This window comes from Rhinatrema bivittatum, chromosome 4, assembly GCF_901001135.1.
Source record: "Rhinatrema bivittatum chromosome 4, aRhiBiv1.1, whole genome shotgun sequence".
Taxonomy (NCBI): Eukaryota; Metazoa; Chordata; class Amphibia; order Gymnophiona; family Rhinatrematidae; genus Rhinatrema; species Rhinatrema bivittatum.
Genome location: NC_042618.1, coordinates 76,002,313 through 76,016,627, shown reverse-complemented (window position 1 = coordinate 76,016,627; position 14,315 = coordinate 76,002,313). Strand labels below are relative to the sequence as shown.

At 44.4% G+C, this 14,315-nt stretch overlaps 1 protein-coding gene across 5 annotated transcripts in view; it reads right to left on the bottom strand.

Moving 5' to 3' along the window:
• The window catches only part of POLE2 (DNA polymerase epsilon 2, accessory subunit), a 194,828-nt gene that overhangs the window by 37,379 nt on the left and 143,134 nt on the right, over window positions 1–14,315 (bottom strand). For 3 of the 5 annotated variants that reach the window (XM_029598379.1, XM_029598376.1, XM_029598381.1), the window contains one exon: window positions 6,227–6,286. The exons of 1 other annotated variant lie outside the window; for it this stretch is intronic. In XM_029598379.1, the coding sequence (XP_029454239.1) occupies window positions 6,227–6,286 (60 nt within the window). Of the gene's footprint in view, window positions 1–6,226; window positions 6,287–9,910; window positions 10,212–14,315 lie in introns of those variants that run through there. One more of the 5 variants, XM_029598380.1, reaches the window with a different exon arrangement.

The following is a 14,315-nucleotide window of genomic DNA, read 5'->3' as shown; positions in this document are numbered from 1 at the left end:
ACCCTGCAGCCAACAGGGGTCCCCCTTCAGTCTTGTTAAAAAGCTACAGGTAGTGCCGAAAATAAAATAAGAAAACGTTACGAACCCAACACCGCGGGGCGGCGGGCGGGTTTCGTGAGGACTAACATCCTGCTGTCCTGTGAGAACACATGTTACAGGTAAGCAACATTTGCTTTCTCACAGAACAAGCAGGATGGTAGTCTTCACATATGGGTGAGTACCGAGCCAAGGATGTCCGCGTATGCACCAAATGTACTCAGGCATGCAAGGCACTAGGCCTGGGAAGAAATTTGGCCGAGGGCATCCTGAACCCCACCAGGCAGGAGGAAGGGTGTTGGTACATCACGTTGTAAATAGGTTGCGCAAGACAGACTGGCCGAAGATGGAATCTTGTCTTCTGGCTTTGTCTAAGCAATAATGGGCTGTAAAAGTATGGAGAGAATTCCAGGTGGCAGCCCTGCAAATGTCAGGAAGCGGCACCGAGCGTAGGTGTGCTACTGAAGTCGCCATGGCCCTCACAGAGTGTGCTTTAACACGGTCTTGAAGTGGAATGCCCACTTGCTGATAGCAAAAGGATATGCAGTCCGCCAACCAGGAGGAGAGAGTCTGTTTACCCACAGGCTGCCCCAATTTGATAGGATGGAAAGAGACAAACAATTGAGTGCTTTGCCTGTGGGCAGCTGTACGGTCTAGGTAGAACGTTAGAGCCCATTTGCAGTCAAGGGTATGCAGAACCTGCTCTCCTAGATTGGAATGGGGCCTGGGAAAAAGGTAGGTAGTATAATGGATTGATTAAGATGAAACTCCGAAACTACCTTAGGTAAGAATTTAGGGTGAGTGCGGAGTTCTGCCCGGTCTTGCAGAAGTTTAGTGTAAGGCGGATAGGTAACTAGAGCCTGTAATTCACTAACTCTGTGAGCAGAAGTGATTGCCAAAAGGAAAATCACTTTCCATGTGAGATATCGAAGGTCACAGGATTGAAGAGGCTCAAATGGTGGTTTCATGAGCTGACCGAAAACTAGGTTGAGGTCCCAAGAAGGGGCCAGAGGACGCAGAGGAGGTTTGAGGTGAAGCAAGCCTTTCAAAAAACGTGTTACACGGGGTTGTACTGATATGGGAACATCCCCGACACCTTTATGGAAGGCGGCTACCGCACTGACATGCATCCTGATGGAGGAAGTTTTTAGACCTGACTGACAAGTGCCAGAGATAGTCCAGAAACCCCATGATTGGACAGAAAAAGGGGTCAAGAGATTGAGAAGAGCACCATGACGTGAACCTGGTCCATTTGTAAGAATACGATTTCCTCATGGAAGGCTTCCGTGAAGCAATCAGGACACGGGAAACTGGTTCAGAAAGGTTAAGTGGCTGAAGGATTAACCTTTCAACATCCATGCCATCAGGGACAAGGCTTGAAGATTGGAGTGGCATAGGCACCCATCGTTTTGAGTGATTAGAAGCAGGTCCTTTCCCAAGGGAATGTGCCTGCGAATGGAGAGATCCTGAAGTATTGGAAACCACACTTGGCCCGGCCAGTGAGGTGCTATCAGGATCATGGTTCCCTTGTCCTGAAGTAACTTCACGAGAGTCTTCAAGAGAAGTGGAAGTGGAGGGAATGCGTATAGGAGACTGGTTGCCCATGATAGGGAGAATGCGTCTCTTGGCTGATAGTGTTGGCTGCGAGTGAGAGAGCAGAAGTTGTCTACTTTGCGATTTTGAGGTGACGCAAAGAGGTCTATTTGAGGATAACCCCATTGTTGGAAGATAGAGTTCGCTACTGAGGGGTTGAGAGACCACTCGTGCGGTTGAAAGGTGCGACTCAGCTTGTCTGCCAACACATTGTCCACTCCCTGCAAGTTGGTGGCCCTGAGGTACATCGAGTGGGAGAGGGCCTCCGCCCATATCTGTGCAGCTTCCTGACACAGAAGGTAGGAGCCCGTCCCTCCCTGTTTGTTGATGTACCACATGGCCACCTGGTCGTCCATCTGGATCATGATGACTTGATTGGAGAGACGATCCTGAAATACCTTGAGAGCATATCTGATTACTCGCAGCTCCAGGAAATTTATTTGGTGTTTGGCTTTCTCTGGAGACCAAGAGCCTTGTGTCTGCAGATTGGCCACGTGGGCTCCCCAACTGAGGTTGGAAGCATCGGTCGTGAGAGTTATTTGAGGGTCTGGAGCCTGGAAGGGCAAGCCTTGGAGGAGATTGACCTGATTTCTCCACCAGGCGAGAGACTGACTGAGTGAGTCTGTTACGTGGACAATGGTCGACAGGGGCTGAATGGATTGAGTCCATTGTGACCTTAGAGTCCACTGCATGACTCTCATGACCAAGCGGGCCATTGGGGTGACCTGAACTGAGGATGCTATGTGTCCCAGGAGGATGAGAAAGTGGTGTGCAGTCATGGAGTGCTGAGACTGCAGTTGGTGTGCAAGAGACACGAGAGTGAGAGCTCGCTGTCGAGGCAGAAAAGCCTTTGCCTGCAAGGTGTCAAAGTCTGCCCCAATGAACGATAAGGTTTGAGATGGGACGAAGTAGGATTTGTCGTAGTTGACGAGAAATCCGAGTGAAATTGAGTGTGTAAAGTAAGATGTAGGGACGACAGAGCAGCTTGCTGAATGGGAGCCCTGGCTAATCAATGGTCTAGATAGGGGTAGACGTGAACACCTTGAGTCCTGAGGAAGGCTGCAACTACGATGAGGCATTTTGTGAAGACTCGTGGTGCAGACGCGAGACCGAATGGAAGCACTCGGTACTGATAGTGCTTGGGGCCTACTAGAAACCTCAGGTATTTGCGATGAGATGGAATTATCACAATATGAGTGTATGCGTCCTGAAGGTCTAGAGAGCAGAGCCAGTCTCCTCATTGTAGAAGAGGAAGAAGAGAGCCCAAGGTTACCATTTTGAACTTCTCTCGCTGGAGGTACTTGTTGAGGGCACGTAGATCCAGAATTGGACGAACGCCTCGTGATTTTTTGGGGATTAGAAAGTACCGGGAATAGAACCTTAGGCCATGCTGAAAGTAGGGTACTAGTTCTATTGCCTTGGACTGGAGGAGGAGGGAGACCTCCTGTTCCAGAAGGATGGAGTGATCGGATGTTCTCCACCTCTGTAGAGGTGGGGAGTCCGGCGGAATGGAGAGAAAGTTCAGATGAAAACCTTGAGCAATTATTGCTAGGAGCCACTGGTCTGAGGTGATTGAGTGCCACCTGTTGAAATGACAATTGACCTCCCACTGGTATGTGGGGCAATAGAAGCTGGCTGCTGCTCTCTATGCAGGAGTCAAAAACCGGAAGCAGGGCCCGGCTGAAGAGCTGCTTGCGGTTTTTGTTTTCGTGTCTGACGAGACTGGGCTTTTTGAAACGGTCTCATAGAATGGGTTCTAGTTGGTGGTAGGTAGGACTTCTTCGGGCGGAAGAATGACTTCTTAGAGTCCTTCCGGAAGGGCTGTTTTGAAGAGTACTCAGAAGGCATCAGAGAGAGCTGTCTCAGAGTCTCATGATGGTCCTTGAGTTCCGCCACTGTTCGTTGAATCTGCTCGCCAAACAGATTATCTCCTACACAAGGCAGGTTGGATAATCTGTCTTGCACTTCAGGGCGAAGGTTGGAAGACTTGAGCCAGGCCCATCGTCTTGCCGAGATAGCAGCTGCAGATACCCTGGTAGCAGTGTCAAAGATATCGTAAGATGATCTAATCTCATGCTTACCTGCCTCAAAACCCTTGTTTACTAGGGTTTGGAGTTGCTCTTGAAATTGCTGAGGCAGGGAGTCTGTTAAGTCTTGTATCTGCTTAAATAAGACCCTATTATATTGGGTCATATAGAGCTGATAAGAGGCAATTCTGGAGATGAGCATTGATCCCTGGAAGACACGGCGACCAATGGCATCTAGAAATTTCTGTTCCTTTCCTGGGGGAAAGGAAGTGTGAGGTTTTGATTTCCTTGCTCTTTTCTGGGCAGATTTGACAACCACAGATTGGAGATCCAACTGAGTTTTGCAAAAGCCTGGAGCTGAGTGAACAAGTTAGGTGGTGTCAGCTTTCCTGTGGACTGGAGCAACAGAGCCAGGATGTTCCCAGTTCTTTTTGAGGAGATCCAGAAGAACCTGGTGGATAGGGATGGAGGTTATTTCCTTGGGAGCATCCAGGAATTGTAACAGCTCCATCATTTGATGCCTGTCATCTTGTTCAGTTTGCAATTGGAAGGGAACCAATTCAGACATCTCCTTCACAAAATTTATAAAGGAAAGGTCCTCTGGAGGAGAACGCTTTCTGCTTTCAGTAGGTGAAGGTGGTGAAGGCAAATCATCGGTGTCTGGTGAAGAATCATCAGTCCAGGTGTCATAGGGATCAGCACGTGCTCCTCTAGGGACTAGAGGACGGGGCGGTGGGATCCCTGAAGGTCCTGGTTGAGGCTCTGAAGGACTCAAAGGAATAACTGGAGGCACAGATGAGGGCATCAAAGGCACCTGTGCAGGCATCGAGGGCTTCGATGGATGGCTCAGTGGTGCCTATGGACGCGTCTGCACAGATGGGTGGATCGGTGGCACCGGATGTATCGGCATCGATGGCTGAGGCATCGGCAGAACTCCCGATGGAGGGATGCAGAATGGTGTTTCTCCTCCCGATGACAAAGCAAGCGGGGAGCCATCGGTGACCTGGGGTCCATCGGTGGAAAAGCGGTCATAAGCGCTTCCATCCTCGAGAGCAGTGGTGCCAACGCTGCTGGAATTGGGTCAGTAGTCTGTTCCGCAATCGGTACCGGTGTTGGAGGAACCTGGAGTCGATGCATCACCTTGTCAATGGCCTCCTGAACCATCCGGTCCAGTTCTTCTCGGAGACCTGGAGCAAGGAGCCCTGGCTCCAGAACAGAAGGAGGCAGAGGCATAGCCAGAGGGACCACTGTTAAAGGCCGAGTCGCGGCTCCCGATATCCTGTTGGGTGAGGGTTGCCTCGGTGACCCAGTCGCCAAAAAGTTGGTGCCTTTTCTGGACAGGGTTTCTTCAACGGCGGCTCGGACGATGGCGAGGTCGATTATTTCGCTCCCTCGATGGTCCGAGACTTTCGATGCTGGTGGCGATGCTTATCTCTATGATCCCCTCAGTCCTGAGGGAGAGTAAAGGGTGTCAAAGGCCGAGAAGTCGTCGATGCCGGACGGTTATTCTACAGTGCCACCCTCACCCGAAGGACCTGGGGGAAGAGACACCAAAGGGATAAGAGGTTCCCCTGATCCTTGGGCGTTGATGGCATCGATGCTGGGGTGGAAGGATCAGACTCACCCGATCCGAAAACCTTCTCCATCTTGTCCAGCCGAGCATGGCTGCCCTTCAGGGTCACCAGAGCGCACAATTTGCAGCCATGAACATCGTGCGATGCTCCCAGTCACAAGATGCACACATCATATGTTATGTTATTCTGCAGGTGACCTAGCGAATTCTAATGTATCGTTTTGAATTTCTAACCTTGTTATAGCTACCACATCCTACGTTCCTCACTTTTAACTGATTAGGTTTTGGTTAATCCACCTCTATTTGATGTTAACTACCTTTGTTTGATGTAAACCAATGTGATATGACTTGTGTCAGGAACGTTGGTATAGAAAATAATTTAAATAAATAAATAAATCATGTGAACTCGTTAGGGACATAGTCCGAGGGCACTGATGGAATCCTGAGGCCACCATGAGACACAGTGAAGACCACAAGGACATGACGACCGGTGGGTAAAAAAAACCAAAAACTCACCAACCAGGAAACATGAAGGGGAACCAGAGAGAGATTCAGCACAGGAAGAATTTGAAAAATACATATTTTGTGGAGTGTTTCCTGGAGAGAAAAAAAAAAGAGCATGAGCTCCAGAACTGCAAGATGGTAGCTCCGCAGAAGAGACTGAAGAGAGACCTCGTGTGGATAGTGGCATGCTCAGTGTGCCAAATAAAGTTTCTAGAAACTTTGACAGAAGTTTTCCTTGCCGGGCTTCATTTGATAATGTCACCCACATGTGAGGACCCATCCTGCTTGTCCTAGGAGAAGCAGGTATATTCAGTGGTGCATCCATGCTACTGAACTTCTCACATAAGTTAGCTGGATAAGCTTATCCTGCTAACTTATCTGGACACATTGACTTAAGAGTAATTTGTAGATTTTGATGCAGAGTTTTCTACAAATGTTAAGAAAATCTTGCTAAGAAAGGCATAACCATGATTAAGATAAGGAGCGCACTCACCGTGGTAAAATGAACCCAGGACCTGGGTCTTCAGGACCAGGAACAAATACAAAACGACTTCTGTAGATAGAGAGTCACATATTAATCTTACACTGTGTTGGGGGTGGGGTGGGGTAGGGGGTAAAACAGTGGCTACCTACAGTGATACGATCAATGACATCACAGACATTCATCTTTAAAACTTTTGTAAAATATAACCTGAGGTCCTAAGCAAAATTATTGCTGCTCTAACTTAATGTCTACTGCTGCATGCTGTTAAATAAAGAGATTGTGGCTGACTGCCAGCCTTGCTGCAGGACTCAATCCAAATGCAGACACTAGCCTTTCCAAATCCAGAGGGCATGATTTGTAAAGGCAGTTGCATGGTTATGAGTGTCAAACCCCAACCAAACAAACCAACACTCCAGGCAATGAGTTTATATAATCAGACATTATAGATAGTAAAGCTCTGATTGAAAGATGCAGTGATTTAAAAAAAAAAAAAAAGAGTGAAAGAAGATGGCTGGAACAAATAATCATCTTCCTATTTGAATCAATTTTTTATATTCCTCAGGTACTGCCTTTAGGTAAGGTCTCCAAACTTGGCAAAAAATAGCATATCTTTTAGGGGAATTCAGTTTCACTGACCTATAATCCATTTGTGTCAGCTCTGCCATTTTAGCTTTCGAAACATTTAGGTCAGGTGCTGTTTCCAACAGCCAAAAAGTTAAAAGCAAGTTTGCTTACCATAAATAGTGTTTCTGTAGATAGCAAGGATGAATTAACCAGGATCTGTGGGCAATGATAGGCAGCAGAGAACGGAATTGTCTCTCCAAGCTACTAGTGTTGAGCTCTACTGAGCTTGTGCAAGAGTTCCTATGTAGGTATTGCATCAGAGTCTCCTCAGTCTGTTTCAAAGCTAAGAAAATAGGACAGTCTGCTATCCAAAGAGGGGGGCAGGCATCTCATCCTACTATCTACTGAAAACCCCATTTATGGTAAGAAAACTTGCTTCCCCCCCCCCCCCCCCAATCGATAAGCAGGGCTGAATTAGCCATGATCAGTGGGGAGTCCCAAGCTGAGGGTTGCAGTGTAGTGTCTTTGGATAAGCAACCTGGACTCAACCGTGGATATCAGACTATTTAGAAACTGTGTGGTGCAAGACTACTTGTCCCATTGCACTGTCTGCAGAAACCAAGGCATCTAGACAATAGTGGGAAGTGAATGTATGCACTAGTGAGCAGGTAGCTGCTTTACATATGTCCTCTATGGGTACCTCTCTGTGTGCCATGATGGAAGCCATTGTTCATACCTGGTGAGCTCTGACTGGATTGAGTTCAGCCACTGGTGAACCAGTGCATGCATCACTGCTAATCCAATTTGATAGTGCTCTTTTAGCTATAGATGCACCCAATTTATTGAGATTATATGAGTAACATCTTTTCATCATCATGTGGCAAGAGGTTTGGAAAGAAAGTTAGGAGAACTATTGATTTGTTCAGGTGAAACGCAAAAATCACTTTTGGTAAAAATTTTGAATGTCCCCCAAGAATTACCTTATAGAAGAATTGTAAGAACTGCATATAAGGAGGGCAATGAACTAGAACATGCAGTTCGCTGACTCTGTAGAAGTGATTGCTATTAGAAAAAGTATCTTCTATGCTAAGTATTTAGGAGATGTAGTTTCTAGAGGTTCAAAAGAAGGTTTCATCAGCGAGGTAAGAACTATATTGATGTCCCAAAGCACCAGTGGTTTTCAAACAGGTGGGTGTAGATGTAGAAATCACTTCATAAATATGGAGACTGGGGTGCATAGTAATAGGTACTCCATTTTCTAGTGAATGATAAGCTACAGTGGCATTACGATGCACACATAATGAGATAGTTGCCAATCCAGATTGGGAGAGATGATGCAGATAAAACAGTAAATGCTGAGGTGAATGTCTCCCAGTCTTACAGGAGGACTGATGGAGATTAGATGTATTAGATAGGCATATCACGGATGTCTGAGCCATGCTGGTGTGATTAAGATAATCTTGGCTCTGTCTCACATGAATTTCTGGACAGTCTTCGCTATAAGTGGTATCTGAGGAAAAGTGTATACGAGGCCTGTATTCCAGGAAATTAAGACGACATCTGGAGCTTCATGTAAATCACTGGGTCGAATGAAACAGAATCAATTCTACAGCAGCCAGTATTTCCCTGAGCTCTCGTAGCTCTCGCACTAAACTCTGTCACAGAATTTGTGTCGACTGGGCAGGAGGAACACGGCCTAATGAGTGCAGAGTCATCCAGAGATCCAACAACCTTGGAAGAAACACCTGCGAAAATGGCGGCACTACCAGGCAAACACGGAGTGGATCAGAAGTTGGAGCTGAGAGAAACTTCAGCCGCTGACAGACTAGCATCCCCTGCTCTAGTCAAGCAGACCTCAACTGTCAGAGGACAGTGCGTGTTCCAGCATCGTTGTCTGATGAAGGGCAGCCGGCATTTCCAATGGCTTATCCTTCCTGATGACTCCCTTTTGTTTCCTCATCAAGAACAAGGTTCAGGCAATATTTTAATATGAAAGGAGGAAAACCATGGGAGCGGCTCAAGAACACATCTGCTCAGGAGCGGCCATCTTGGGTTCCCCCTTATTTTTTTCTTTTTATACTGTGTGTGTGTGTGTGTGTGTGTGTGTGTGTGTGTATATATATATATATATATATATACACACACACACACACACACACATTGTCCATATTTTATTGCTATTTGTTGATTTGGCCTTGTTTTATTTACATTTAATTTTAAATTGTTTGGTTTTCTGATTTTCCTCCTCACCTTTTTTTGTTTTTATTATTCATTGTTCTGTTCTTTGTAAACCACTTTGATGTCTCAATATGAAAGCAGTTAAGTCTATAAACTGCAACTAAGTATATGCAGACATACATTAAAATTATATTGTGAAACTACATAGTTGATTATTAAAGTATTTAAGATGTATTTCAGTGAAATATGTTCATAATTTCAAAAGAGGTGTTCTTATTCGTTTTCCTACTCTAGAAACTAATACTGATTAAATTGTTTGGATATCCTACACCTTTGCCCTCTTATTCTTTTAACTAGCAGCAAGAAAACGATTTTAATAGTGCAGTAAAGGGCTGTAACAAAGTTGAGTACAGAGATCACCCTCTTTTGAACTCCATCGTGTTAGTTGTTTTGTCCTTTGGCAACAGATCCCATAGCTCGATTGTGTGCCTATGTTTTAAATCTGCTGGTTGCTAGTTTCATGGAATGTCCCCTAGTACGAGGGCTGTTTGAAAGGGTAAAATAACCGTTCCCTATTTGCCTGTTCTACCCCACTCATGATGTTATAAACCTCAATCATATTCCCTCTTAGTCATCTCTTTTCCAAGCTAAAGAGCCTAATCTGTATAACCCCAGTTCCGGGAAAAGACTGAATCTGGCTGGGGCCATAAAAATCACAGGGCTAAGTCCCAATATTACGGTCAACAGTCCTTTTGCCCCAGGGTGTGGGTGGAGGATAACCTTTAAGACTTAGGGTGTGGGTGAAATCCCTTCCTTTTTTTTTTTTTTCCATCATGGCTCTTTGGGGAAGGTACACTGATAGAACAGGCTGGACTCAATGGCTGGTTGTTCAAATAAAAGTTTACTGTGATTTAGTGCAAAAGAATTAAAGTGCATAAATGAGGTGATGTCCAGTTACATCCAGGTTTAACTGTTCTCTTGGAGGACGGATTTATGGTCTCTCTCTTTGTAGAAGTGTTCTTCAGTGTGGCTGCTGAGACAGTCCCAAGTTGGCTGGGGATGTCCTAGTTGTGGATGGATCCCCTTCCCATAGTACTGAGGTCCAAGGGTACTCCTGATCTCTAAAACCTGGCAATGTCCTGTGTTCCGGGTTGAAAACTCATTTGGGGGGTATCCAGACGACAAAACTCTTTTCTCTCTTGATCTCCTCTTCAAACAGATCGCTGTAGATCTTGCTTGAGGAAAGGTCTCTCTGAAAAGATAGATCTTAGTTCTTGCCAGCTGTAGAGCAAGGAAGGGTGGCAAAAAAACCCCACAAAAAACCAAAAACTTCCTTCCTTAAACTCAAGTAGATAAAAGCAGAAGAGACTTCTCTCTCAAGATCACTGCAGCCCCCTTCTTGATCTGATCAAAGAGTATTCAGGACCCTCCTGGTTCTCCTAGGTAGGGGAAACACCCTTCCAGAAAGGCATTGATCTTTATATAAAACCATCTTTAAAAAAACACTCAGAAAAAAAAGGGCAAACTCTCTCTATTCTCTCCAGCCCTGTATAGGAACTGGCTGGGCAGTGCCTCTCCTTTCCTGTTCTAGGCTGAGGCCTAAAATGGGAGAGAACACCAAGACCCTCAGAACTAAAATGCCAGATAGCCACACCACTACCTAAACTCCTCCCCTATGGTACAGGAACTCACTATTCCAGGCATTCTCAGAAGAAATGCTGTTATGAATGGTACAACTCTTCTAGGCTCTCTCCCGCAGTGTGAAATTAGGGCTAGCTAGTAGAGACATCTGTTTAGCCTTTCTCCATAAGGAAGCTTTACCATCCCCATTATCACTATCATCACTCTTCTCTGTAGCTTTTCAATATCCGCTCTGTCTTTTGTGAAATGGAGCAACCAGAACAGCACACAATTCTCAAGGTGCAGTTGCAGCATTGATCTATAAAAGAGAATTATGATATTCTCAGTTTTATTCTCTTTCCTATCCAATTTCTAACATTCTATTTCCCTTTTTGACCGCCGCCTAACACCCAATCCATAAGGACTCCAAGGTTCTTTTCCAGGGCAGGTAACTCCTATCATGGAACCCAGCTTCTTGTACCTGTAGCTGGTATTTTTCCCTACATGCATTATTTTGCACTTGTTCACATTAAATTATATCTGCCATTTAGAAGCCCAGTTTCCTAGTCTCAAGTTCCTTCTGCAGTTCTTCACAATCTGCTGCTATGTTAATGACTCAAAACAATTGTGTGATCTGCAAATTTGGTCTCATCAGTCATTTTTCCTTTCTCCAGATCATTTATGAACCTGCTAAACAGCACAGGCTCCAATAAAAAACCCTGGGACACTCCACTAATAACCTTTCTATATTTGGAAAACTGACAATTTAGTTCTACCCTGTTTCCTTTTATTCAGATACCTAACCACAATAGGAAACTGCCTCCAATTCCATGACCTCCCCAAATTCCTGAGAAGTATCTCATGAAGGCTTTTGTCAAATGCCTTATGAAAATCCAAATACACTATATCAACTGGCTCTCCTTTGTCTGCATGTTTATTTACACCCTCAAAATGTCTAGTAAATTTGTAAAGCAGGACTTCCCTTTGCAAAAACCATATTGACTCTCCCTCATTAAACCATGTCTAATTAAATGTGGTTAGTAATTTCATTTTTAAGAAGAGCGTTGACCATTTTGCCCAGCAGATGTCAAACTCACTGGTCTATAGTTTCCCAGATCACCCCTGGAGCCCTTTTAAAAAACTGGTATCACATTGGCCACCTGCCAGACTTCTGGTATCATGGTGGTTTGTTTCATTTTTAAGTTCCTTCAGAACTCTGGGGTGAATACCAACCAATCAGAGTGATTAGATGATATTTAGTCTGTTAATCTGAATGATTACATTCTCTAGTTTCATAATGATTCCATCTAATTGCTTAAATTTATCACCATCAAAAAGAGTTTCCAGAGTGGGTATGATCAGACATCCTCCCCAGTAAAAAAACAGAGGCAGGAATTAATATAGTTTTTCTATTTCCTTTTCCTTCTTGACTATTCCTTTTACTCCTTGGTTATCTAGCACCCAACTGATTGCCTCACAAGCTTTTTGCTTCAAATGTACTTTTAAAAAGTTCTTACTATTTGTTTTTACCTCTATGGCAAGCTTCTTTTCAAGTTCTTTTAGCCTGCTTAATTTTTTTTTTTTACATCTAACTTACCAGTGCTTATGCTCTTCCCTATTTTCCTCATTTGGGTCTGCTTTCCGTTTTTTAAAGGATGCGCTTTTGGCTTTAATGGCCTGTTTCACCTCATTATTAAACCACGCCAGCAGTCATTTGCTTTTCCTTCAACCTTTTTTTAGTGCACAGACTACATTTCAACTCAATCTCAAAGATGGTAATTGTAATTCCATGCCTCCTGCAAGTTTAAACCTTGTGCATTGCTTTTAGCTTTTTTTTCTAACAAGTTTCCTTATTTTATCGTAGTCTCCCTTTTTATAGTTAAAATACTACTGCAATAGTTCTCCTTACTATTCACCCTCCACTGATTATATAGAATTTTATTACATTATGATCATGATTGCCAAGCAGATCCATCACCTTTACCTCTTGCGCCAAATCCTGCATTCTCCTGAGAATTAGATCTAATATAATTCCCCCTTTGGTTGGTTCCATGAACAACTGCTACTTGAAGCAGTTATTGATGGCATCTAGGAAATGTATCTTCCTTGCATGTCTTGCTGTGACATTTACCCAATCAATATTCAGGTAAAGCAAGTTTGCTTATCATAAGCTGTGTTCTCTGTAGATAGCAGGATGAATTAGCCATAACATGTGGGGTGACATTCAGCAGCACTGAACCGACCTCTCTCTTTCATAGCTAGCAGATATTTTTGCACTACTGAACATGTGTGGGAATTCCCACCTGGGCGTTGCCTCATGATCCCCTTCAGTCGATTTCAGAGCTAAGTCTAACTAGGAAGTCTACTCTCCAGGGAGGCAGGTGGATATTTAGTATGGCTAATTTATCCTATCTATGGAAAACACAGTCTATGGTAAGCAATCTTGGTTTTTCCAATCGATAAGCATGGCTAAATAGACATAATGTGTGGGGAGTACCATGCTGAGGGTTGCAGTAGAGTGTTCCCACCATGGACAGTAAATTACTGGTTGAACAGGTTATGCCAAACCACTGGTCCAAATTTACTGTCAGTCTTTGAGAAATTTTCCAGACAGTAATGGGATGTAAAGATGTATACTGATGACCATGTTGCAACTTTGCAAATGTCTTTAAGAGATATGGCTCATAGATGAGCTACCAATGCAGCCATGGCTCTAACTTGATGAGCTTTGACAGTACCTGCAATTCGATTGCCTGCTAAATTACAGCAGTGCACAATACAGTCTGCTAGCCAGTTGGACATAGTACATTAGGCCACTGGTATGTCCAGTCTATTGGGATCATAACAAATAAACAGTTAGAAAGTTTGAGATGATGAGGCTATGTGGTTCTTTTGCAGTAAGCTAAAGCTCTTTTACAATCCAAGGAATGAAAGGCTTTCTCACCTTGATATGCATGCAAGCTTTGGGAAGAATGTGGGCAGCATGATAGCCTGATTAATAAGGAAAGCTGGCACCACTTTTGATAGAAACGTTGGGTGACTGAGGAGCACCACTCTATTGTGGAAGAATTGCATATAAGGAAAATACTGAACTAAATCCTGAAGTTTGCTTTTCTAGTTGAGGTTACTGCTACAAGGAAAAATTACTATCCATGTTAGAAACTTGAGAAAAGCAATCTCCAACAGTTCAAAGCGTAGCCTCATCAGTTGTGCCAGGACTACATTGAGATCCCATGGAATGGGAGGTTTTACATCTGGTGGTTTAGTATTCCACAAGCTTTTCATGAACTTGGATACTAGAGGATTGGCCACTGTTGGAAATTGGATTGGCCACTGTTGGAAACTGGATGCTGGGCTTGATGGACCCTTGGTCTGACCCAGTATGGCAACGTCTTATGTTCTTAGGATGAATGGAGTTAGGCTTACCCCCGTTTGCTCATGGTAAGCTGCTATAGCACAGAGATGCATTCTTACTGATGAGGTGGCCTGAATCAGAAAGTGTAGAAAAATTAGTAACTTTTGGTTCATATACAAATTGATCCAAGTGGTTGCGATGACACCATGTGGCAAACCTTTTACACTTAAATCCGTAAGCTATTCTAGTTCAGTTTTCCAACCAGTGTGCCTTCAGACTTGATCAGGTATGCCATGGAAAAATCACTACTGCCTGATGCTCAGATTTAGGCCAGCACCTGGGCTCTGCTCTTAACACCTTGCAGCAACAAGAGACAGAAGA